General features: G+C 42.8%; 2 protein-coding genes across 3 annotated transcripts in view; both read right to left on the bottom strand.

Annotated features, from left to right (window-relative positions):
* Positions 1–24915, bottom strand: part of LOC136171495 (acyl-coenzyme A thioesterase 1-like) — a 61014-nt gene extending 36099 nt beyond the window's left edge. The window contains exons 1-3 of one of the 2 annotated variants that reach the window (XM_065940131.1): positions 23754–24915; positions 20527–20729; positions 18263–18407 (exon numbers count right to left, since the gene is read on the bottom strand). In XM_065940131.1, the coding sequence (XP_065796203.1) occupies positions 18263–18407; positions 20527–20729; positions 23754–24339 (934 nt within the window). In that variant the 5' untranslated portion in view covers positions 24340–24915. Of the gene's footprint in view, positions 1–4556; positions 4678–18262; positions 18408–20526; positions 20730–23753 lie in introns of those variants that run through there. The other variant, XM_065940133.1, reaches the window with a different exon arrangement.
* Positions 3911–8336, bottom strand: LOC136171497 (peroxisomal succinyl-coenzyme A thioesterase-like). The gene is made up of 3 exons (XM_065940134.1): positions 7781–8336; positions 5751–5953; positions 3911–4745 (listed from the first exon to the last, which is right to left on the bottom strand). The coding sequence occupies exons 1-3, from the start codon at positions 8235–8237 to the stop codon at positions 4155–4157; spliced, it is 1251 nt and encodes a 416-aa protein (XP_065796206.1). The 5' UTR covers positions 8238–8336; the 3' UTR covers positions 3911–4154.
* Positions 24916–27269: the final 2354 nt, after the last annotated feature.

Below are 27269 nucleotides of genomic sequence, written 5' to 3'. Positions count from 1 at the left end.
AGGCCTAAAGGAAAGCAAAATAAATTCACTGGAAGCCAGAGGAAACACTGACATCTGTAATAATGTGAAAGAAAGGAAAATGTACCTAATTAATTCAATGATCTAGCTAAAATGATTTCCCAGCAGAGTACTGATAGTGCCATCTGGCTTCTTCTTGCTGCCTATTATAACACATACAAAAAGAGGTGAACTAAAGAATCAACTGTTATCAACAAGGACCTATTGTGCAGTACAGAGAACCTACTCAATATTCTGTGATAACCTGTATGGGAAAGAATCTGAAAAAGAATAGATATATGTATAACTGAACCACTTCACTGTCCACCTGAAATGAACACAACTGTACTCCAATATAACATAATTTTTTTAATGAACTTCTAAAGAGGAAGCAACCAGGACTTGCCAAGTTTGACAGTAATACTGTTTCTCCTTTCCACCTTCTCCAGATGGTAAATCATTCTATAATTAAGACAGAATCTCAAAGCAAAGTCAATCCCAGAGTGAGTCTATGGGAGATCCTTTGTAAAGACCTCAAAGATTCAAGGTAGTGCTTCACAGAATATTTCAGAATGACAAAAATCCCTCTAAACATTTTAAGGTGTGCCTAACAAATTCTATTTAATAAGAGAATTTATGAGACTCTTAAGGATGTTTTCCTGCAGCATTCTCCCCAAAAGCCCCAAATAGACAGTCTTATCTCAAACAGGTTTATAGTGATGTATTGCCTAATACAGTGAACTCCACTAATATTTTTAGAAAACCCACATAGTTTTTAAAATGGTTCTGGTGGAAGCACAGTAAATTTAAAAGAGAAAGAGTGCAAAATAAAAAGGGACCTTTATTCATTTATTTATTTTTTAAAGTACATCTCTGTGCATTTTCACAGTGAATACACCAATATCATAAAACAAAAACAAAACTCCTGCCTTGAAGAACATCCACTACACTACTCTGACTTCTATCTCCATATATTAGTTTTGCCTGTTTTTTAAATTTTAAATTAATTAATTTTAATTGGAGGCTAATTACAATATTGTAGTGGTTTTTGTCATACATTGACATAAATCAGCCATGGGTGTACATGTGTTCCCCATCCTGAACCCCCCTCCCACCTCCCTCCCCATCCCATCCCTCAGGGTCGTCCCAGTGCACCGGCCCTCAGCACCCTGTCTCATGCATTGAACCTGGACTGGCGATCTGTTTCACATATGGTAATATACATGCTATTCTCTCAAATCATCCCACCCTCGCCTTCTCCCCCCTCAGAACTCAGAGTCCAAAGTTCTGTTCTTTACATCTGTGTCTAAAAAGAGACTTTTAGATGCTTCATATATTTTGCCCAGAAAACAGATCCTGGAGGCTTTTTTCCTAATTTAATTATTTTTATGGGAAACACAAGTTTCAACTCAGAGGATAGAACCAAGAGATACAGAGAACAACTCAGAGAGTAAACTGAGCAGCAATGAAAGAATTGGCAACAGATTCTTAGCTAGATTTCAGAAGAGCTAGGTAGGGGCCAGCAATTGCTGTGTGTCTCTCAGACGCCATGTTTTTGAACAGGAATGTTGAAAAATTGGGGCTTCACAGGTGGCACTAGTGGTAAAGAACCTGCCAATGCAGGAGACCTAAGAGACAAGGGTTTGATCCCTGGGTCAGGAAGATCCCTGGAGAAGGGCATGGTAACCCACTCCAGTAGGCCTGCCTGAAGAATCCCCTGGATAGAGAAAAACGGTGGCTACAGTCCATAGGTCGCAAAGAGTTGGACACGACTGAAGCAACTTTGCACACACACACGCATAGCATCACAGCCCCAAGTTTGTCAAGCTCCATTGGGTGGCTCAGCGCTCCAAGAGCAAGTATTCTCAGCAAACAAGGTGAAAACTTCATGGCCTTTATGACCTACCTTCTGAAGTCACAAGCATCAGTTCAGTACTAACTGAAGCAGTCAGAAACTCATCCATATTGAGGGGAGAGGACATAGCTCTCCCGCCTCTTTGTGCCAGAAGTGGTGAAGAATTTGTGTTATGATTCTATGTTTTAAAACCTGCACAGGGCTTCCCTGGTGGCTTAGTGATAAAGAAACCAACTGCCAATGCAGGAGACATGGGTTCGATCCTTGGTCCGGGAAGATCACACATGCCTCAGAGAGTGGCTAAGCCTGTGTTCCACAGCTATTGAGCCTGTTCTCTACAGCCTGGGAGCAGCAACTACTGAGTCCACATGCTGCAACTACTGAAGCCTGTGTGCCCAAGAGCCCATGCTCTGCAATGAGAGAAGCCACCACAGTGAGAAGCCATGTAGCACAACTAGAGCATATAGAGACCAAGTTCACTGCAACTAGAGAAAAGCCACAGCCACGGAGACCCAGCATGGCCAAAAATGATAATATATAAACAAACAAATTATTTAAAACCTGCAAAAACAATTGTTCTATAATGTGTTAAATACAGTTTTCTTTGTATTTAGCTTGAGCTTTAGAGGTGTTATGAACTGAATGTGTGCCCTCAAAACTCAGTGTTGCAATCTGAAACTCCAGTGTGATGGCATTTGAAGGTGGGGCCTTTGCGAAGTTGTTAGGTTTAAATGAGGTCAGGAGAGTGAGGCCCCCATGATGGGATTAGTGTCCTTATGAAATGAGGAAGTGAAACTGGAGCTCCCCCTCTTTCTCTCCCCACCAGTTGAAGACACAGGGAGAAGGCAGCTGTCTCTAGGCTAGAAGAGGCCCCCACCAGGAACTGAATCTGCCAGAACCTTGATCTTGGACTTCCCAGCCTCCAGAACTGTGAGAAATGTCTGTTGTTTAAGCCGTTCCGTCTATGGTATTTTCTTAGAGAAGCCTGAGCCAAGACATAGTGCCTCTGGACTATGTGGTTGATGTCTGTCAATTGTTGAAAATTCTCAACCACTGTCTCTTCAAATAAACCTACATAACAATTTGTAGTTTTGTTGTCAGGGAAAGTGATGATGCCTCTAGGAATGTCAGAGTATGAGTTTCCAAAGTTTGTTCTCAGAACCAGGAAGCAGGAAGGAAAATAGGTCATAGTCACTCACCTTTGGACTGATGACTTTGGAAGGACTGATGCTGAAGCTGAAGCTCCAATACTCTGTTCACCTGATGCAAAGAGCCGACTCACTGAAAAAGACCCTGATGCTAGGAAAGATTGAAGGGAGGAGGAGAAGAGGATGACAGGGGATGAGATGGTTGGATGGACGGTGAATGTGAGCATCCTTCAGGAGTTTCTGATGGACAAGGAAGCCTGGTGTGCCGCAGTCCATGGGGTCGCAAAGAATCGGACACAACTGAGCAACTGAACTGAACTGAATGACTCACCTTTGGAATAGAGTTTTGACTAAACTATTCTAGAGTCAGATGTTCCCCTTCTTTTTTTATTTTTATTATTTTTTGGTTGTGCTGGGTCTTTGTTGCTGGGCATGGACTTTCTGTAGTGAGCGAGGGCTACTCTCTATTTGCAGTATGTGGACTTCTCATTGCAGTAGCCTCTCCTGTTATGGATCAAGAGCTCTAGGTTTGCAGGCTTCAGTAGTTGTGGCACATGGACTTAGTTGCCCCAGGCACGTGGGATCTTCCTGGATCAGGGATCAAAATGGTGTTCTGCCATTGAAAGGTGGATTCTTAAACTGACCACGAAGGAAGCCCCTGGTGCTCCCCTTCTTACCACAACTCCTCCTCCCAGGGAATTCCTCTTTAATCTCCATGAGAAAAAGGTCAGTCTGGCTTTCCTTCTATCAACACCTCTGTGTATACTTTAGCCAATGAAAATTCTACTGTTATCTGTAATTGAACCACTGGCAAACACTGAATGACCATTCTCTCCCAGTGATGGAAAAAGTAACCCAGTAGTTCTGTGACTAAAAATGCTAAGTAAAAAAATCTAGATGAAAACACAAATTTTAAAAGTATGGATACTTTTTACTATTTTGTATTATATACCTCTATTGAATCTTCAACAATAGGCATGTGTTAGATTAGAAAAATTCATAATGAAATAAAACTCCACAAAGTTACCTAAAATATGTCATTGATACCAATGACATGAATTTAGTGTTGTCCAGGGGACAAACGATTCAGATAAGACTATTAAACACTAAAATCCAATCTTGAATCTCTCTCCTGTCAGTAACAGAGCAGTGCATTACAATTTGGGGGAAGGTCCAAGGTGTCTGGTGAAGAAGGTTAGAATTTGCTTCCAAGCATCTACCTGGGCCTTAGAATGGGCCCTGGGCTCCCCACCCCACATTACAGGTTTGTCCAATAATTTGTGCAAAGAAGCTGGGCACATGGGGAAATAAGGAGGCTCAATGTAGTGCCCAGCCCCAGGATAAGAGATGATCTGGGGTTTTTCCTTTCCATGGGCCTGTAACCGTTCCGAGGCTATCTGGGCATAAAACTCACTCCTCCAGTTATGGTCATCCTGACCAACAATGAAGAGGATGGGCCCCTGAGCCTTCTCTATTGGAATCATGCAGGGGTTCTCGCACCCCCTTACAATATCATTCCTTATATCCACAATGTCTAGGAGGCCTGAGAAAGCTACCTTCACTCGCCTCAGGTCATGGCCCAACGGTGGAATGTTGCTGTCCTTGTAGTGTATGACTCTGTGTCCACTGAACCCAGATCCATTGATGGAAACCGTGGCTGAGATGTTCTTCAAAAATGAGGCCATGGAGAGACAAATATCAGCCCCTAAAGAAATGCCCAGAAGCCCAATGCGTGGGCCCTTTATCTGGAAGAAAAGGAGATAAGAGTCAAGAACTTACCCAAGAGAAAAACATTTTCTAAATGCAACTAGAGATGCTGCTAGCTCTAATTTGTGAACTGGCCACAAGACACTCAACCTCAGTTCACAGAGGAGTTTCTTCCCATATAAAGACTATCTTGCTGGACATGTGGCAAACAAATTCAATGGTAAATCTGGGATGATGGCTTAGTCACTAAGGACTGTAGCCTGCCAGGCTCCTCTGTCCATGGGATTCTCCAGGCAAGAATACTGGAGAGGGTGACCACTTCCTTCCCCAAGGAATCTTCCCCACCCAGAGGTCAAACCTGGGTCTACCTGCATTGCAGACAGATTCTTTACTTGACTGAGCCACCAGGATTGTTTGCAAACTTCCAGAGAGTCAGACACTAGAGAATGCTGAGTCAAGGAGCCTGGCAAGTTCAGAGCCTTATGTTCTTAGGTATCTAAGTCTGTGAAACCAAATTCTGTTACAAGAAGTGAATCATTATCAGACCACTTCTAAACATATACTGAAAAATGGTTAACTTAATAGAAACAAAGTAGGACTGCAGAGTCCAATTAAGTAGCTCTTAGGTTCTGAAATGGGTGGACAAGTTTAGATCATCTGAGAACATACCCTGCTGTCAGAAAAATATTAAAAAGCATTCAAAGCGAAAAAATTAGAATCTCCACTTTCTCTCAAAAGGAATTTTCATATCACTACCTAATTCCTTGAAATAAGATTTCCCATGAATTTTACATTGAATTCTGCATTAATTCCTTGAAATAAAATTTCACATGACTTTTACAGTGAATTCTGCATTATTAACCCATCTGACATAAAAAGGGGATGGTGCTTTAGGTGCTTTAGGCACTAAAACCAAGGAAGTCTCCAAAAGCAATCTCTGAAAGAAGAGCAGAGCAATACCCATGCACCAGGCACAGGTGAGTGCACAGGGACAGCCCTCTGGAGGTGGTTCTGAAGAGAAGGATAAAGAACAGTAGGAGAACCTGGGTGTGCTGGAGCATGTAGCATAAGGCTTCTTCAAAATATTCCAGGTGTATCACGTCAAATTTCTTGGGAAGATCATCAAAGTCATAATAAGCTAGAGCCAATGTGGCAAAGCCATGGCCAGCCAAAAGACTGGCCCGATATTCCAAAAGGCCTCCTCCAATACCGAAGATGTCAATGATCCCTGGGAAAGGTCCAGATCCTAGAGACAGTAATATTACAAAGGGGAAATTTATGTAATTTAATGAATTTGCTTTCCATGCTCAACATCACTAATTATTAGAGAAATGCAAATCAAAATTACAATGAGATACTCACCTCACATGAGTCAGAATGACCATCATTAAAAAATCTACAAATAAGTGCTGGAGAGGGTGTGGACAAAAGGGAACCCTCCTACACTGTTGGTGGGAATATAAGTTGGTGTAGCCACTATGGAAAATAGTAATGGAGGTTCTCAAAACACTAAAAATAGAGTTGCCATATGATCCAACAATCCCACTCCTGGGCATATACCAGGAAAAAACTATAAATCAAAAATATATATGAATCCCTATGTTCATAGCAGCACTGTTCACGACAACCAAGACAAGGAAACAAGCTAAATGTTCACTGACAGATGAATGGATACAGAAGATGTGGTATATATATGCAATGGAATACTACCCAGCCATAAAAAAGAATGAACCAACGTTTACAGCAACATGGATGGACCTAGAGATTGTCACACTAAGTGAACTAAGTCAGGAAGAGAAAGACAAGTACCATATGATACACTGATATGTAGAATCTAAAATATGACACAAATGAACTTATCGACAAAACAGAAACATACTCACAGATGTAGAGAACAGACTTATGGTTGCCAAGAGGGAGGGTGTGTTGCAAAGGGATGGAGTGGGAGTTTGGGGTTAGCAGAGGCAAACTAATATATAGAGAATGGATAAATAACAAGGTCTTACCATATAGCACAGGGAACTGTATTCAATACCCTGTGATAAACTGTAATGGAAAAGAATATATATATATATATATATATATATATATATATATATGTATGTATGTATAATTTAGTCACTTTGGAGTATAGCAGAAATGAATACATTGTATATCAACTACACTTCAATTTTTAAAAAAGAGCCTGCTTTCCTTTTATTTTTATTTTTTTTATTATTTTTAAAAAAATTTTTATTTTTTCCATCCTGCTTTCCTTTTAGAGATCTTTCTAAACTATTAGTCAGTTCCTGTGACTCAAAAGAAAGATAACAGTTCCCTGAGTCATTATTGAAAAGGGTTACAAGTTCCTTTTAGGGAAAGGAGTCCAAGGAAAATATATGATAATTTATCGATGTGTTTATCCTCCATATTACTTTATAACAAATTATCTCAAAGGATCTAAGAATCTGTAGTTGTAGGGAAGAATAACCAAGTTAATAATCTTGCAAGAAAACTTTTGTATTGTGTTGCATCAACACGACTCTGTGTGTGTGTATACTTATATTTCAAATGTCACTTGACCAGAGAAAAGAAAAAGAGGTATTCAGTGAGGCTTTAGGTAAGGAAGACAGTGAAGTCCGAAAAGTGATTTGTGGTAGAGAGGAGCATGAAAAAGTGGATAAGCGGCCCAGTGTAAGCAGGACACTAGAGAAGAGTGTTCTGGTAATAGGTTCCATCATATTGTGTTAAGGTCTACGGAGCTGAAGCCTATAGAGATCTGTAGACTAATTATTAATGGCAAAGTGAACCTTACGAACCCCATCCAGTCCTTTCTTTTTTTTTTTTTTTTTTCAATCTGCATACTAACAGTATCCACCTCTTTGGGATACAGATGTTAAATGAGATAATGCAAGGAAACTGCATAGCAGAGTGCAGAACAAATCAAAAACCTCCATTGTGGCTGTGAGGTCACTGATTTAGTCAACATCCTCTTCTCTGACCCTGATCCCAAGCCACCCTTCCTGGGAAGCGGTATCACAAACCAAGACGGCCTGGAGAACACGCTCGCCAGGCCCCAGCACCCCAAGCTCACCTGGCGGCAGGAAGAGCGTGGCGCGCACCCGGCCCGCGCGCACCGGCTCGCGCCGCACCCCGGGCGCCAGGAAGTCGCGCTCGTGCACCGCCCGGCCCAGAAGTCGCTGGGTCTCGGGCTCGTGACCGTCGAACACCTCCAGCTCCACGGCGAAGGGCGTCTGCACATCCCGCTTCAGAAATCGCCAAAAAGGCTTCTCGGGCTCCAGAGCCCAGAAGAGCCCCATGGGCTCGAGCCCCGCGAAGCTGCCGCCCAGCGCGGGCGCGCGCTCCAGGTCCAGCAGGCCGGCGGCGTCGGCGCAGTAGCGCGCGTGGGCCCTGAAGAGCGCGCCCCTCTCGTCGCGCAGAGACGCGCGCAGCGTCACCGGCTGCCCCGGCGCCAGGCCGCGGACAGCGATGCGCACGGGCTCGTCCCAGCGGCAGCGGCCCGCCGGCTCCAGCGTCACGGTCACTGTCATTCCAGAGGCACAGTCGCAGCCCACACCCTGAATGTGAAAGCTCAGGTCGCTTCCGGTGTCCCATCCCAGGCCGGCTGTGCGCGCCCAGTGGACCGATGAGGTCAGGCGGCGCCTGGCGCCGGGAGCGGTCAAAGGCTGAGGCGCCCCCGGAGTCGTCCTGGCGCTTCCGGTCCATGTACCTCCTCTAGCCGGCAACTTGCCTGACTAAAAGTCGTTTTCCCGGCGGGTCGCACGGGAATGTCCTGCAGACCCGTGCGGTGCCGCACCCGCCCGCGGACGCCTCTTTTCAGCCTCAAACCTCCCGCACTCGCTGCGGGTAATTGATTCATGGTGAAACCAGAGCTGAGTGACTGTAGACAGAATTCCAAGACTTGTAGCCCCTCCATAGAAAAGGGCAACTTAAAACTTTTTTTTTTTTTGCAACTTAAAACTTTTAATGAATTATAACGTACATACCAAAAACGTGCGTAAATCTTAAGTGTACAGTTCAATAAATTACAAAACCCGAACGTGCTTAGTTGAGTAACCAAGCACAGGGATTCAGAAACATCACTACCAGCACTCCAGAAGCCACCCTCCTGTCTACTCTAGTCGCTTTCCCCTCCCCAAGGTACTCTGAGTCCAATAAAACGGGTTGGTTTTTCCCAACTCTTATTTTATGGTGATGAATCCTTCAGTCTGCCTTCTTTAGTGTCTGATTTTATTCTCACATTATGTTTTTGAGATTACTGTTGGATACTGTTTGGAGCAGTTGTAGATTTTCCGTGATCACTGCCAAATAGTATTGCATTTTGTAATCATAAAAGTATTTGTCAAATTTTACTGACTATAGTTAGTTAAGTCACTCAGTCGTGTCTAACTCTTTGGGACCCCGTGGACTGTAGCCCACCAGGCTTCTCCATCCATGGGATTCTCCAGGCAAGAATACTGGAGTGAGTTGCCATTTTCTTCTCCAGGGGATCTTCCCGCCCCAGGGATGGAACCCAGATCTCCTGCATTGCAGGCAGATGCTTTAACCTCTGAGCCACCAGGGAAGCCCATATAGGCATTTGATAATTCCCAGCTTGGGATTCTTAGATATAGTGCTTCATTACCATGAAGTGAATACCAAAGATTGAAATTGCCGTATCATAGAGAATGAGAACATTCAGTCTTTGTAGACACTAACGGTCAACGTTTTGAATGTGACCCTGGAAGCAATACAGATATAATGTCCAAAGATGTATTTTATATTTACTACAATTTATATATAGTGTAGTAATGACTGTGTGCACTAAGTCGCTTCAGTCATGTCTGATTCCTTGCAACTGTACAGACTGTCGGTGGGATTCTCCAGCCAAGAATCTTAGAGTAGGTTGCCCTTTCTTTCTCCAGGGTACGCCGTTGCTAAAGAGTAGTGGCTACTCTTGTTAAATTGATTCATCTTATTAAATTGTGTGTTTTACATTCACAATTTAACAAGTCTGTAAAACACTGGGAGTATTTTTCAAATATTCTAGAGGAGGAACCTGAGACTTGGAGAATGTCAAGCTGCTGAGGATTAATCTCTGTCAGAGCCTTGACAGACTCCAAATGTGGAACTCAACAGTGAGCAGCAGCATTGGGGTGAAATATATTAGAATTCTAGCCATGACTTCATCACTGACTAGTTCTGTAGTCTCAAGTAATTTTATATCGTTTGGGGTTTAAGAGTTCTTGTGTTTAACATGATGAATGTCTCCTATATGGGGATCAAAGATGACAGTGTATGTGAAAGGCTTTGAAGAATACTAGGAAGCAAAATGTCATGTTTAATTTCATAGTACCCAGAGATTGAGCACATCTGTGTTTTGTTCCTCACGTGTGCTCAGTCGCTCCGTTGTGTCGGACTCTTTGTGACCCCATGGACTGTAGCCTGCCAGGCTCCCTTGCCCTTCGAATGTTCCAGGCAAGAATACTGGAGCGGGTTGCCATTTCCTTCTCCAGCTGTTTCTCATGGTCTCCAGATAATTGCCATAGGTTTGCACAGTGCTTCTAAATTGCTCTGTAAGGAAAAATCAATTCTTTTTGAAGGACAGAAATATGTACTTTGAAAAACAGACGTAAGCAATATTGAAAAGTCTGCAATGGGAAATGATAGTCTACTCTCCCTCCAGCTGCCACTTTCCCCCAGATCTGAGTGCTTCCAGCTAGGTTTTGTTTCCAGATGTTGAAGAAAGCATGTAAGTGGGCGTGTGAACCTGCTATTCCTTTTAAAAATATTTATTTATTTATTTTTGGCTGTGCTGAGTCTTCACTGCTGCTTGCTGGCTTTTCTCTAGTTGTGGCAAGCAGAGGCTACTCTCTCGTTGCAGTGCGCAGGCTTCTCCTTGAGGTGGCTTCTCTTATTGTGGAACCGGGCTGTAGATACACGTGCTTGAATAGTTGTTGCACACAGGCTTCGATCCCCACCAAGGATCAAACCTGTGTCCCCTGCATTGGAAAGTGAATTCTTAACCACTGGACCACCAGGGAAGTCCCTTGCCTTCTCGTGGATTTAGTAAGTTTTTCCTTTTTTTCTGTGTTCTTTTCTATTCATTTGTGAATTAAACATTGTTTATTTTAGTAGTTACTCTTGAATTTTTGAAAAGGTAAAATTTTTGGAAAGAATCGTTACTCTTGAAATGTTAACAGCGTGGACAGTTTCTTTACCTTTCTCTCAATATGAGAGAGACCTTAGAATACAGTTTTACCTCACTATCGGATTTGTTTCAGGACCCCAGACAATACCAAAATCTACAGATACTTAAGTCCCTTATATAAAATGGAGTAGTGTTTGCATATCACCTATGAAAACCCTCTCATATAGTTTAAATTATCTCTAGATTACTTATAATACGTAGTATTATGTGCAAGAAAGTGTTAGTTGCTCAGTCGTGTCTGACTCTTTGCAAACCCATGTGGAAGAACTATTGACCCTTGAACACTTCAGGGGCTGGGGCACTGACCCTGCATACAGTTAAAATCCAAGTGTAACTTAATAGTTTTCCCTCTGTATCTGTGTTCACTTCCATGTATTCAAGCAACAGCAGCTGGTGAAGTACTGTAGTACATATTTTTTTTTAAGTTCAAAAAAAGAAAAAAGTTCACATGTAGGTGGACCTGTGCAGTTCACACCTGTGTTGCTCAAGGGTCAAACATGTTTTACATATTATTTCATCATGACCTCTTAATAGTTTTTAATTTCTATGACTCCTTTTTAATCTAAGTTGTTTGGAAACAGCTTTTGTATAAATTGAAAATTTTAACTTTTTCCCCAGATAGGCCTTCCTGGTAGTGCTAGTGGTTAACAACCTACCTGCCAATGCAGGAGACATAAGATGCGGGTTCGATCTCTGGGTCAGGAAGATCCTCAACAGGAGGGCATGGCAACCCACCCAAGTATTCATGCCTGGAGAATCCCATGAAGAGAGGAGCCAGGCAGGTTACGGCCCATAGCATCACAAAGAGTCAGACATGACTGAAGTGACTTAGAATGCAATTTCTGCACAGTAATAAGTATAAGGGTGGGAAAAAACTTAAAATGCAAATCAGCAGTCTGGTTTTGCACCACTGCCCTATAAAAAAGTCCCATGTTCTTCAAACAGCCTCTTTTAACTATCTCTATTTTCGCTTGCTTTTATGGTTACCTTCATTGTATTAAATATTATGTATGTTTCTTTATTTCTTAATTTTTGCATTTTGTAGTTATTTACTGACTCATGAACATTCAACTTACTCTTTCTTCTTCCTCCAGGTGTTGATAGATGTATTATTATTTTTTGTTATTCTGTTGGTTAATTTTGTAATTTTAAATAGCATGTGCGTTTATTTCTTGTTCCATCAAATTTCAACTAAATCTATGACTTTGAAAGATAGAGATATTATCAACCCTATGTTTTCCAATGTGTTTAAATTTCACTTTTACTCTCTCTGTTAAATTTCTTATAAATTTCTATTTTACTCCAACTGTATTTAAAAAATATAGTCTGCATCATTTCTACTGTGAATGAAAAATATTGCCTGCCATATCAGTAAACAAAGGATGATCCAGGCATTAGGCCAGTACAGCCACACCTGAGGCTGACACTGAGGGAATTCAGAATGGAGACAGACAGGCTTCCCCTGAGGTGCATCCTGGGGGGACTCAGAATGGGAAAAACCAGGATACTGGCCCTAGGTAGCTAAGGTATATATCAAAGGAATTATTTCAATATGCCCAGACTCATGTATCTTCCTAAACACAAAAGTGTACTTAATTTATTAACTTGAGATACCTAGTTTTCTTTAAAAGTAGTGTTTTGATGTTCCCAACTGCCTGGTCATTGTTGCAAAACCCCTACATAACCTGAAAGAAAGAAAGTGAAAATGTTAGCTGATCAGTCGTATCCAACTCTTTGTGACCCCCATGGACTGTAGCCCACCAGGCTCCTCTGTCCATGGAATTCTCCAGGCAAGAATACTAGAATGGGTTGCCATTCCCTTCTCCAGGGGATCTTCCCAACTCAGGGATTGAACCCACGTCTTCTCCTTCATTGCAGGCAGATTCTTTACCAACTAAGACACTAGGGAAACCCTATGTAACCTGGCTCCTCCCTTACCTCTTTGGAACAGTCTCAGAGTTGAGAGGCTGTATCCCAGGCCCAAGTCCTCAGTTTTGTCCATCAAATAAAACACAATTCTCAACTTTCAGGTTTGGATTTTTCAGTCAACACTACTCTTGGTACTTTATTACTTCTTAATGTTCTGAACATTCTCAACTTTTATAAATATTTAACAGTATTTGAAAAGAAGATAGAAACAGTGGAAACAGTGGCAGGTTTTTTTTGGGGGGTGGGGATCCCAAATCACTGCAGATGGTGATTGCAGCCATGAAATTAAAAGATGCTTACTCCTTAGAAGGAAAGTTATGACCAACCTAGACAGCATATTAAAAAGCAGAGACATTACTTTGCCAACAAAGGTCCATTTAGTCAAGGCCATGGTTTTTCCAGTAGTCATGTATAGATGTGAGAGTTGGACTATAAAGAAAGGTAAGCACCAAAGAATTGATGCTTTTGAACTGTGGTGCTGGAGAAGGCTCTTGAGAGTCCCTTGGACTGCAAGGAGATCCAACCAGTCCATCCTAAAGGAGATCAGTCCTGAGTGTTCATTGGAAGGACTGATGTTGAAGCTGAAATTCTAATGCTTTGGCCACGTGATGCGAAGAGCTGATTCATTTGAAAAGACCCTGATGCTGGGAAAGATTGACTGCAGGAGGAGAAGGGGACAACAGAAGATAAGATGGTTGGATGGCATCCCTGACTCAATGGACATGAGTTTGAGTAAACTCTGGGAGTTGGTGATGGACAGGGAATCTTGGCATGCTGCAGTCCATGGGGTCGCAAAGAGTTTGACATGACTGAGCGAATGAACTGAACTGAACTGAAAAGATGTACTATCTGTCTATTGGAAACAAAGCTTCCTACTTTCTTTCTATGACTCTATCTAATCAAGTTAGTTATTTATATAGTTCATATCTTCTATATCTTCATTTATTGTTTATCTTACTTCTGTCAGTTTCTGAGTAGTTTAAATACATACATCATTGTAGGAAATCTGTAAGTTATTTCTTCAGTTCAGTTCAGTTCAGTTCACTCAGTCATGTACGACTCTTTGCGACCCCATGGACTGCAGCAGGCCAGGCCTCCCTGTCCATCACCAACTCCTGCAGCTTGCCCAAACTCATGTCCATTGAGTCAGTGATGCCATCCGACCATCTCATCCTCTGTCGTCCCCTTCTCCTCCTAAGAGGGTAACAGGCAGGAAGGCCAGGGGTCTCCAAATGGAGGAAATAGGCTGCAAGCATCAGACATTTTTTCTCTCTCTCTTAAGCAGCAGGAGGAAACAAAGAAGTGTTATATTTCCCCCCCTTCTCTATACAGATTTAAAAAGAGGTTTCTTTTAAAATTCTGTGTTGCTATAATGACACCTGGTTCTACCTGAACTTAACTTTTCTCAAACCTTGAGCTAGCCAATGCATTTTTCTTATGGAAATGTTTGTCTTGAGCTATGTTAATGTACTCTGCATTTACTCTAGATTCTATCTTCAAGTCAGTTCCACCTAAAGGCTCAGATTTAGGCTCAGAACCAACTTGACAAACCAGTATGTTACACTCATACATTGTTCTCCTAATCTATGTTAATGAAACTATATATTTGTATGGTAATCTGCCTTTCTTCAAGATTCATGTCAATCTTTTCGGGATGATTTACCTCGTGCCATTCTCTGAGTTTTGAGACATTTCCTTTCTTTAATTAGCAGACTGCTAGTAGCTATATAACATCCAGCTAACGACTGGGGGGGGGGGGTACTCTTTCTGCCCCCTTCTGATGTCCACATCAGAAGCTTTCTCTATCTCTTTTATACTTTAATAAAACTTTACTACACGAGAGTTCTGAGCCATCAAGCCTCATCTCTGGTCCTGGATTGAGTTCTTCTCCTCCAGAGGCCAAGAATCCCAGTGTCTTTCATGGTTCAGCAACAACCTTTCACTCCCGCCTTCAATCTTTCCCAGCATCAGGGTCTTTCCAAATGAGTCAGCTCTCTGCATCACGTGGCCAAAGTATTGGAGTTTCAGCTTCAGCATCAGTCTTTCCAATGAACACTCAGGACTGGTTTCCTTTAGGATGGACTGATTGGATCTCCTTGCAGTCCAAGGGACTCTCATGGATCACAGTTCAAAAGCATCAATTCTTTGCTGCTCAGCTTTCTTTATGGTTCAACACTCACATCCATACATGACTACTAGAAAAACCATAGCTTTGACTAGACGGACCTTTGTTGGCAAAGTAATGTCTCTGCTTTTTAATATGCTGTCTAGGTTTGTCATAACTTTCCTTCCAAGCAGCAAGCATCTTTTAATTTCATGACTGCAGTCACCATCTGCAGTGATTTTGGAGCCCAAGAAAATAAAGTCTCTATTTTCATTGTTTCCCCACTATTTGCCATGAAGTGATGGGACCAGATGCCATGATCTTCATTTACTGAATGTTGAGTATTAAGCCAACTTTTTTGCTCTCCTCTTTCACTTTCATCAAGAGGCTCTTTAGTTCCTGTTCATTTTCTGCCATAAGGGTGGTGTCATCTGCATATCCGAGGTTATTGATCTTTCTCCTGGCAATCTTGATTCCAGCTTGTGCTTCATGCAGCTCGGCATTTTGCATGACGTACTCTTCATAGAAGTTAAATAAGCAGGGTAACAGTATACAGCCTTGATGTATACTTTTGATACTTGATACCCCTTCTGTTATGCCCAATGTCCGAATCCCCGAGCGGGAAGAGAGAAGGCTTCCAAGACAATGCAACTCGCAAAAAAAGGGAAGTTTATTACTGACTCGAGCCAGGGCTTTCTGCCGCAACCATCACAGTGGTGCAGGGTCAGAAAGCCCTGAGCAGAGGCGGTTACCCAAATTTATAAGGTATGCATAAGCGGTTAGTAGCTGGCTTAAGCGGATTGGTTACATGTTTCCAAAGCAATTTTATTGGTACAAACTTTCGCAGGCTTTTTTCAAACCTGGGCGTTCGCGGGCTTTTCAGCTCTCCCTTTGTTTCTTACTGGGCGCATATTGATTGGCTGGCTCCAGGTTACCTGATGGGGGTAGGGAATCTTACCATTTCTGGGGAAGCTAAAACTTAGGTCCAGGCCACCTGTCATGGTATTAACCCTGGCAGCCTCACACTTCCCCAATTTGGAACCAGTCTGTTGTTCCATGTCTGATTCTGTTTCTTCTTGACCTACATACGGGTTTCTCAGGAGGCAGGTAAGGTGGTCTGGTATTCCTATCTCTTTAAGAATTTTCCCCAGTTTGTTGTGATCCACACAGTCAAAGGCTTTACCATAATCAATGAAGCAGAAGTAGATGTTTTTCTGGAATTCTACTTGTTTTATCTATGATCCAGTGGATGTTGGCAATTTGATCTCTGGTTCCTCTGCCTTTTCTAAATCCAGCTTGAACATCTGGAATTTCTCAGTTCACATACTGTTGAAGCCTAGCTTGGAGAATTTTGAGCATTACTTTGCCAGCAGGTGAGATGAGTGCAAATGTGTAGTAGTTTGAACATTCTTTGGCATTGCCTTTCTTTGGGATTGGAATGAAAACTGACCTTTTCCAGTCTTGTGGCCACTGCTGAGTTTTCCAAAGTGCACTATCTGCTAGTAAATGGATTATATGCAACTCCTTTTCTACTGAATAACTGTCTCTATTTTCCAAGTTTCCTATGAATTTTTATTACTTTAGATTCAGAAAAAATAAAGAAATCCAATCAGTTAAGACCCATATCAAAAGTCATATCTCTCTGAATTCTTTTCTAATTTTCTACTCAATACTAGGTAGTTTCACTGGTCCCCTGCATAAGGCATGCCTGTGGCATCTGTATTCCCCCTTTTCTTACCTCCTCCATTGCAAAATAATTTGAAGAGGAAACCATCTTTGTGCCATTTGACATACATGGTCTATAGATTTGACTTGGTCATTCATTAGCTGCCAAGTCTCTGATGCTTTTGCTTTTTATCAGTCATGTCAGCCCCAGAATTTCTAGAGAAGCTGGATTCTCCAGCTTGGTTAACTGGAGATTTCTTCAACTGTCAAAGAAGATGCTATTTACAGAAAGTGGTGGAAAGAGAGATATAAAGATAGAAAGGAGGAAGGAGGAGGGCAAATCACACACACATTGTTACAATTCAAGGGAAGGGGTGTAGGCATTTTGAGTTGCCTGTCAGCTCCTGCAAATCTATACCACTAGGTTAAAGTCACAGTTTAAACATGGTTCCAGATCTACACTTTCAACATTAGTGCCATGAAACCACCCCTACCCTCACACTTCAATTCCAGGAAATCCACTGAAAACTTAGGGAGAAGAAAGAAGAGCCACTTCTTTTCCCTGTGGCTGGGGCTGTTACCCTGCAGAGAGCATGGATGAGCTTAACAAAGAGAGAAGAAACTGGATGTGGGGATACTGAGCCTCAGCTCTACAGACACCATGCAAAAATTTTTCTGAGTCTTGGTTTCTTCATCTGTAAAATGGAGATGACACCTGCCTCACAGTGGGACAGAAGAAAAACTACTACTAAGTAGTAATCTAGCTAGTAATTTACAGCTAAAATGTTCACTTTCATTCTTAAAGGAGACACTCAGTCTGATAATATTTTTGATATTTTATATTATTTTTATACATATATAGCAGAATCACTTATTAACAAATTATTATACAAATTCAAATATAATTGATTCAAGAAACTACCCAGCAGCAATTGTATACCAGGTATTATTCTTCCTTTCAGAACTAAAGCCTTGTCAGTTATGTGTTGTTAGGTTTTAAAGGGTATGCTTTCTCCACCTGCTGTGGTGTCTGTAGAATCATTCTCTTCCCAAACAACTGAAAAAGTATGGAATTTATAAAAGTCTTGAAAAATTCTCAATGAGTTCACTTTAACATTGAAGGGGGAAAATGTAATTATAGAAAAGAAAAAACTACACATATACACTAATGTGGCAGTTATTGCCAGGATAGATTAGCATAAAAGATCACAGCTTGGCTGGAATTGTCCCCTTTTCCCCACTCAGGTGTTTATGGAAGAAAGTCTGGAGCTGCTGCCAAGCATCTACCTGGGCCCTGGCATGAGCCCTGGGCTCCCCCCCCCAGATGACAGGAGTGCCCACTAAGGTGTGCAGGGAAGCCGGGCACAGGGGGAAGTAGGGAGGTTCAATGTAATGTCCCGTCCCTGGGTAACAGATGACCTGGGGTTTTGCCTTCCCATGGGCCTGCAAGCGTTTAGAGGCTTCATTAGCATAGAATTCACTCTTCCAGTTGTGATCATCCTGACCCACAAGAAACAGGAAGGGGCACTCAGCCCTTTCCACAGGAATGAAGCTCTTCTGGTCAGGTCCTTCCAAAGGGCTGTTCAGGACTTCCACAATGTCTACAAAGCCATCTTTAGTTATCTTGACTCGATTTTGGTTCAAACCCACAGGCGGCAGAATCTCACCTTTGTAGTGTAAGTTTCCACCGACACGAGCCACAGAGCCATTGATTATGACAGCCGCAGTGATGCCCTTCAGGAAGGAAGCCATGGAGAGGCAGAGCTCGCCTCCTTTTGAAATCCCAAGCAGCCCAACTCCTGGACCCTTCACCTGAGAAAAGGTCAAAGGGAAAAGGAGAATGAGTCCATGAACAGCACAGTGTGGCCAGTAGTGCCTGGACTTGAGAGTCGGGGAACTGAGCCTGAATCTGGGCTCTCCCAGTTATCAAGGTTTGCAGCCTTGGCATACTGGCCTATCCTTCCTCTGTACTTGCTTTCCACAATTTCTCCATCACCATTCCTGGTGTCTTCAACAACCAAGTGGATGACAACTGAATACTTTGGCCTCACAGTCACTTGACCTCCAAACCTCCAGTGATCTCTTTCTCTCTCCCACTGAAGATACACACTCCCATTGTCATAACCTAAACTGTCATCAGTAAGTATATCATCTCCAAGATCTCAGCTTCAAGCATTCTACTCTCTAATCACCCTCCTGTTTACCTCCAGTCTAGCCATTCTAGTGGTGCCCACTGCTACCTCTTTGAGACTCTGACCACCATTTCTTCACCATCAGTACCTTCTCATGTTCTCACTTCCCACCTCATCCAGCTTAGATTTCAAGCTTCATCATTATTTCTACTTTCCTGCAAACACTGTTAACTACTTTAATTGCTCATACTTGCCTGAAAAAGTTCTAACCTCAGTTAAATGCACTTATAATTCACTTCCTCGGGGCCTGCATTTGTGCATATGAACACTGCTACAGAAAAAAATACACACTTGTGTTGACACAACTTACTTTCATGTCATGACCACAAATTTCAAATAAACACCCATACTGGTCCTTAGTCCTGCCACGCATCACTGATGTTTGCTTTCCACTTCTCTTAAAGACCGTTTCACTTTGTCTCCTACATCTGTAAGCCCCTTTAAGCCTTATTCCCCATCACTTTCATCCCATCCTGCTTCATGGAGAAAACAGAAGCTATCAGGAAGGAACTTGTCCTCATTTCCCCTTCCAAGTGTGATTAGTTCCACATGAAGCAAGCTCCCTGCTTCCCTCCTGTTTCCTAAGTAGCTCTGTTCTTCTCCAAGGCCACCCCTCTGCTTGTCCTTGGGATCTCATCCACTCTCATCCTCAGTGACTCTGCTCCTGCAATGACTTCCTCTCTCTTTTCTTTGTAACTTTCTTCTCTACTGGCTCATCCCCATCGGTGTACCTCTTACACTTTAACTCTAGGTAAATTTTAGTTCTAGTACCTCTTGCATTTTAACAGTCTCTTGACCTCAAATCCACTCTGACCTAGTTTCTAATCCCTTCACAGAAAAACTTGTGGGAATCTTTGAAGTTATTTTATTTCTTCATTCACTACTCAGTCCCCTCCAGGGTAATTTGCCCTATTCCATAAGCACTGCTCTTGTCAACCGCCAAACACTTCTGTTATAAATGGCCTTTTGATTGACCTTCGAACAGCAGTCTTTTTTTTTTTTTTGTCATGGTTTCTACAAGGGCACCCTTAACTGATTTCAACCATTCATTTCTCATAAAGACACTGGAAATGGGATATTATTGTCATCTCAGTTTTTGAGAGGAAGAAACAGGCCCCAAGGTCATAAAGCTAGTTAAGTGGAAAAATGAAATCTCACATTTAACTTTTCTCTATCAAACATATTGTGCTGGTTCCAATACACCCCACCACCTTTTCTAAGAGCTCCAGTGGTTCTATTCACCTTGAACACTGATTGAATTATAAAATAAGCAAGGTTCATCTTCTATTCTTCTGATATCCCAAACCTCTATTTCCTATTAGCCAGGTTCTTTGCCACCAGGTACCTCCTTAAAACTGAATACTATGCTCTCAGATGGTCACATTAAGGAGAGGTTTGTTAAACACAAACATTTAAACTGGAGACAGTGATCTCCTTCCCCTTTTCCTCAACTTCCTGGGTCAAATCCAGGGTTCTCAATGTGTTTGGGCTTGTAATGAAATACTACAAAATACTGGAATATAAAATTCCATAATTTCAACCAGGACAACTTTACCAGCAGGAAACCCAGCAGTAATATCTAATTGCATGGAAACTCTCTGGGAAAAGTGACTATGAAAGGTAGTGTGTGTTGGGGGCAGAGAATGGCTGTCAAGAATTTGGTCAAATTCTGTGAAAACCAAGAGACTTTCAGAGAAGGAGAACTGATATGTAGAACATGAAACTAGAGAAGTTCCAACCTGAGGGTGATTAAGCAGGTAGTTCACAGCTTCTTCAAAGTACTCCAGGTGGAGGTTCTCCATGCTCTTGGGGAGGTCCTCATAGTTGTAATAAGCCAGCGCCATCACAGCAAAACCCTTCCCAGCCAGCAGACTAGCTCGATATTCCAGAAGGCCACCTCCAGCTCCCAAAATGTCCACAATCCCAGGAAAGGGCCCGGGTTCTTGAAAAGAAAGAAAACACAAGACTAAAGGATACTTGAAACTCTTTTTAGTGGTGGCAAAAGCCATTTTTGCCTATTTGGAGATGTCAGAGTTTTCTGTTGACAATCAGAAATGCTAAACAACTCAGGTCTTCAAAGGTCCAGACTGTGGCACAGGCTAAACCCACATTCCCCTCTATACCCAGGGCCTCAAAGCCACACAGCTTTACAAAGAGCATGTACTATTTTTGTGAGCAAAAGTCAGTTACAGGACTTCTCCGGTGGTATAGTGGATAAGAATCCGCCTGCCAGTGCCAATGCAGGGGACACTGATTCCATCCCTGGTCCGGGAAGATCTCACAGGCCACAGAGCAGCTGAGCCCCTGTGCCACAGCTACTAAGCCCACCCCCTAGGGCCCGAGTGCTGCAACTACTGAAGTCTTCACGTCCTAAAGCCTGCATGCCGCTGCAACTACTAAGCCCGAGTGCTACAACCACTGAAGCCCAAGCACCCTAGAGCTTGTGCTCCACAAGAGAAGTCTCCACAAGGAGAAGTTCGAGCACCACAATGAAGTGTCGTCCCCGCTCAACGCAACTAGAGGAAGCAACAAAGCAGCAAGGAAGACCCAGTACAACCAAAAAAACGAAAACAAAAAGATTAAAAAAATAAGTTACAGATGGGACTTACCTGGTGGTCCAGTGGCGAAGAATCTGCCTTGCATTCAGGGGACAGGGTCCCATCATGGGCCGGGGAACTATAACCACACATACTGAGGAGCAAGTAAGCCCCCACACCACAACTACTAAGTCCATGTACTGCAAGTACTGAGCCCAAGAGCAACAACTAGAGAGTCCATGCACCGCAAGGAGAGATCCTGAATGACACAGTGAAGATCCCACGGGCTGCAACTAAGATCCAGTGTAGTGAAATAAATAAATAAATACTTCAAAAAACCAGTTACAATGAAAACAGCAAAATCACTGCCCTCTTCTGCACCCCCTCCCAAACTGACAATGCCAAATGCTAGTGAGGATGTGGAACAACTGGATGCTTTACACATTGCCGGTAGTGTGAAAATTAATAAAAGGGAACCACATAATGGATCTGGAGGACAGAAGGGGAGCTCTCAGCAGTACCACTCCACATCAATTTTAGGAAGGATTGTCAATTACACATCACAACAGAAGAATCATTAACAGGAAAGAATCATCAGTCACAGGTCCCAACAAAAAAAGATGTACATTGCATCCCCTCCAAGAAACTGACTACCCCAAGAATTCAGCCAGTGAGAAACCACCATCACCCTAAACTGTCACTTTTTGCCAATGGACTTTTGTTCAAAACAACTCCTCCCACCTTCCTCCTTTTTCTCTATTAAATAACTTCCCTCTTCTTGGCTTGTTGGGTTTGCCTATGGTTTTTGTCATGTCTTGCTTATCCCAAATTGTAATTCTCTGTTATTTCCAAATTAACAAATTTTTTACTAGCCAAGTAACTACCTTTTATTTTTAAGGGCAACAGTGGGGATGCACACTGATACAATCACTTTGAGAAAAAACTGAGCAACTTCTTATAAAGTTAAACATACTTTATAAAGTCAAACATAACTTATGACCCAGCAATCTCACTCCCAAGTATTTGCCCAAGAAAAATCAAAATTTGTGGTCACACAAAAACTTAGATGTGTGTTTTCAGTGATTCCAAAGTCTTGGAACTCAAATATCCTCCAAAAGACAAATGAAATAACAAATTGGCACATCTGTTTAATGGGAAACTTTTCTTAAGACACAAGAAGCAGCAGCTACCAACATATGGAGCAAAAAGAGTAAATCTCAAATGTGTTATCCTAGGCCCAAAAAGCTACCTACTGTGTAGGATTCTAGTTATTTCACCTTTTCACTATTTACATTAAAAATTTGTATATAAGGTACAAATTTTAAGGAATAACTATAAGGCAAGTACTTTATATTGTTCTAATTTTATTTGTTTATTGACTAGGCCGGGTCTTTGTTTCTGCTCCGACTTTTCTCTAGTTGCAGCGAGCCAGGGCTACTCTCCGGCTGTGGTGCAAGGACTTCTCATTTCAGCGCCTTCCCTCGTTGCTGAGCGTCTCTGCGGGGTGTGGGCTTCAGGAGTAGTGGTGCCAGGGCTCAGGTTCCCAATCTCCACAGCACAGGGTCAATAGTGGTGGTACACAGACTTAGCTGCTCTGCAGCATGTGGGATCTTCCCAAACTAGGGGTCAAACCCATGTCTCCTGCATTGGCAGGCAGATTCTTGAGCCTTAAAGTTTTCTTTCTAAAGTTTTTCAGTTCTACAACTTTGCTTCTAACTTCCACAGTATTAAGATTTAAGAAAGAGTAGATGAATAACTGTTTGTTTTTTAGCAGTGTACACGAGTTCCTTTTCTTCCACATACTGGTCAAACACTGGTAATGTTAGACTTCTAAATTTTGAGGATGTTTAATGTAGTGTGTAGTATTGTTTCGCATTTCCTTGATTCCTAATAAGGTTTTTTTGGTGTTTTTTGTTTGTTTGTTTGTTTTTACTTTTTCATTGGCCGGCTGCATTTTATGAAACGGTAAAATTAACTGATAGTTCAGAAGATCTCTGGTGGATAGCAAGAGACCCTCCTTCATGCTGTTTTTGTTGTTCGGTTGTTAAGCCGTAACTGGCTCTTTGCGACCCCATGGACTGTAGCCCGCCAGGCTTCTCTGTCCATGGGGATTCTCCAGGCAAGACGACTGGAGTGAATTGCCATGCCCTCCTCCAGGGGATCTTTCCAACCCAGGGATCAAACCCGCATCTCTCAGTTTCTTGCATTGGCAGGCAGGCTCTTTGCCACTAGCGCCACCTGGGAAACCCACCTTCTCCCGGAGTTTGCTCAACTTCACATCCATTGAGTGGGTGACGCTATCTAACCATCCCATCATCTGCTGCCTCCTCCATTCCTGTTTCAGGCCCCACGGACCTTCCGAATGTTATGAGCTACCTACTTATTACCTTCCTCTCTCACATAGATAAACAAGGATGCTGGCGGCTCACCTGGCGGCAGGAAGAGCGTGGCGCGCACCCGGCCCGCGCGCACCGGCTCGCGCCGCACCCCGGGCGCCAGGAAGTCGCGCTCGTGCACCGCCCGGCCCAGAAGTCGCTGGGTCGCGGGCTCGTGACCGTCGAGCACCTCCAGCTCCACGACGAAGGGCGTCTGCACGTCCCGCTTCACCAGGCGCAGCAAGGGCTTCTCGGGCTCCAGAGCCCAGAAGAGCCCCATGGGCTCGAGCCCCGCGAAGCTGCCGCCCAGCGCGGGCGCGCGCTGCAGGTCCAGCATGCCGGCGGCGTCGGCGCAGTAGCGCGCGTGGGCCCTGAAGAGCGCGCCCCTCTCGTCGCGCAGAGACGCGCGCAGCGTCACCGGCTGCCCCGGCGCCAGGCCGCGGACAGCGATGCGCACCGGCTCGTCCCAGCGGCAGCGGCCCGCCGGCTCCAGCGTCAAGGTCGTCACCAACCGGACAGTGGTCCAAGAGACTGGGTTACCAATCCTCAGCTTTAGAGGTCCTGCCAGCTGCACCCAGCGCGCCGGGCCCCATCGGCAGAATCCAAAGTGGCTCAGGAGAGCCTGAGAGGAGGCCAACATTTTGCACCTTTTTCAGATATGGGATCAACGGAAGACGGCTGCGAAGAAAGTTAGAAACCGGTTAGAGATTCTCTAGCGGAAGCCAGCTTATTGGCAGACTAAGCGTCCAATGCGGAGGAGCAGCTGCTGTGTCGTTTGGAGGGCCGCGAGTCTTGCCAATCAGTGGCCTGCATTTGAAAGCAAGAGCGAAAGCAGACTCACGGGAACTTTATGCTGCGAAAGAATTCCCTAATTCTGCGTCTCAAGGTCTCTTTGGCTTGGGCTGCGTGGGCTGTACGAGTGTTGCCCTTGCAGGCACCTGGCACTTCACTGTGGAGTCTGCCAAGCTAATAGCCAGAGGAGTGGCATTGAGCTTTATCACTTTGTTGAGTAGTTCACACCAGCTAATTATCTGAAGCTGAATTGCAATACTTTGGTCAACGGATGCGGATGCGGAGAATCGACTCGTTGGGAAAGACCCTGAGCGACTGAACAACAACAAATCTTAGGTCTTTTCTTTTAGAATGTGCACTGTGCTGTTTTGCTTGTATATTATTTGTGTATATACTTATTTTTCCACACCATCCCACAACTAACGGGCCTAGCATCTTACTAACTCTGTGATCTTACTCTCCTTCAGTTCAGTTCATTCGCTCAGTCATGTCCGACTCTTTGCAACCCCATGGACTGCAGCACACCAGGCCTCTCTGTTCATCACCAACTCCCGGAGCTTGCTCAAACTCATGTCCATTGAGTCGGTGATGCTACCCAACCATCTCATCCTCTGTCGTCCCCTTCTCCTCCTGCCCTCAATCTTTCCCAGCATCAGGGTCTTTCCAAATGAGTTAGTGTAAAAATAGCTCAATGAGGTGATAGTTGTTATTTTGTTTTCTGGAGTCTCCTGTTGCTCCTTTTAGGCAAACATTATCTCCCTGTCACCCTGGACTTCTCACCTTTTCCCACTTTTTCTTAAGCTGTCGATTCCATCCAGTGGTGAATTTTTTATGAAATTTAGCTGCAGACCCCTTCTAAGGTCTCGTACTTGATTGTACATTCATGAATGTACATGCTTTCTATTAGAGAAACTTGGAAACTACATAAGCTTCAAGGCCTCTGTTCCTAATAAAAGCCACCTCCATGAACTTCTCAGAGGAGACTTTTTGCCCAGATTCAAATATTCACAACTGCCTTTTGCTCTAATTACTTTTGTAACAGTTCTGTGGGATACTTCACAGTATATTTTGTGCACAGGAGTCTCATAAACAGGAAACTTATGAGCAAATTAAGTCCCCAGGGAAGTGAACTGATTTGCTAAAGGTCACACAGCTAGAAAGTGGAAATTCAGAGATTTATACCTTTGCAGTCCAATTCCATCTGAACCATCATTCTTTGCTTCTCACATGATGATGTTCTAGTTGAGAAGATGTGAGCAACAGAGACTCATATACTGTTGGTGGATGCATATACTGATATGATCTTTTCAGAGCAAGCTGATTAAAAATATTTAAAGGATACATTCTCTTTGATTCACAATTCCACCTCTGGACATTTCACACATTTATAAATGTGTGTAAATATTTGGTTATAACAATACTTACCATATCATTGTTTTAATAGAGGAAAAAGAAAATAACAATATAAATTTGGTTTATTCAGTTTAATTGTGATGCAGTCATATAACAGAAGAGATGTAGAAGAGATATATTAAAAATAATATAGCATAATATGAGGAGAAAATTTTCATGACATTGAAAGCAAGTAGAGAACACTTCGTAGACGTTAAAATAAATATATTAAAACATTTTTTTAAAAAAAGACTAGTAGAAAACTACCCTAAACTGTTGTCTTAGGCTTTGGGGTATTATGGGTAGTGTTTTTTTAATATTTATTTGGCTGAGTTGGGTTGTAGTTGCAGCACGTGGGATCTAGTTTCCTGACAAGGGATTGGACGCAGGTACCCTGAAATGGGAGGGGAGAGTCTTACCCCTGGGCCACCAGAGAAGTCCCATATGGGTAGTTTTAATTTTCTTCTTTGTGCAGAATTTCACCCACACACATGGCTTTTATAATTAAACAGGTTTGTTTTTTTTCACTGTGGTAATATACAAAGATAAAATTTACCATTTTAAAATGCATAGTTACCTGAGTATATTCACATTGTTGTGCAACCTTTAACACTATCTCCTTTTTCATCACCTGAACTGAAATTCTATACCTATTAACTCATCATTCCTCCTTCTCCACCGCAGCTTCTGGAAATCACTATTCCACCTTCTGTAGCTATTATTTGACTAGTCTAAGCACCTCTTAGATAAGTGGAATCATAAAGTATTTGTCTTTTTGTGTCTGGCTTATTTCACTTTACATAATGTCTTCCAGGTTCGTATATATAGCATATATGTAGCATTTCTGTATTCTATTCCTTTTTAAGGCTGAATAATATTCTATTATGTACGTATATCACATTTTGTTTATCCATCCATCCACTGATGGACATTTGGGTTGCTTCCACCTTTCAGCTGTTGTGAATATACTGTGAACATGGGTGCGCAAACGTCTGTATGAGCTCTGCTTTCAATTCTTTGGGCGTATACTCAGAGGTGGAATTGCTGGATCACATGGTCATTTTAACTTTTTGAGAAAACTTGACCAGGGTTTTAATACTTAGTTTTAAAAATTCTTTCAGTCATTTCATCTCAGGGAACACGTCCATTCACTCTTTTGTGAGGGTCCCAGTGTCTGAGCACAAATTGAGTTGCGGCACTAAAGTCAGTGCTCAGGTTGGTCAGAAAGAGATGGTGACCACTTGAATAGCACTGCCCCAGGTCAACTGGGCAGAACTTGATGGCCAAAAATTTTCTTTACTGTAAGGACAAATTCTTTTCACAAGGGGAATCCTGAAGACCAGTATTCTGTAGGCCTGGAATTTTATTATTAAAAATATAGGACTT

Source organism: Muntiacus reevesi, chromosome 7 (assembly GCF_963930625.1).
Source record: "Muntiacus reevesi chromosome 7, mMunRee1.1, whole genome shotgun sequence".
Taxonomy (NCBI): domain Eukaryota; kingdom Metazoa; phylum Chordata; class Mammalia; order Artiodactyla; family Cervidae; genus Muntiacus; species Muntiacus reevesi.
Note: the sequence above shows the minus strand (reverse complement) of the source record. Positions and strands in the feature narration are given on the sequence as shown.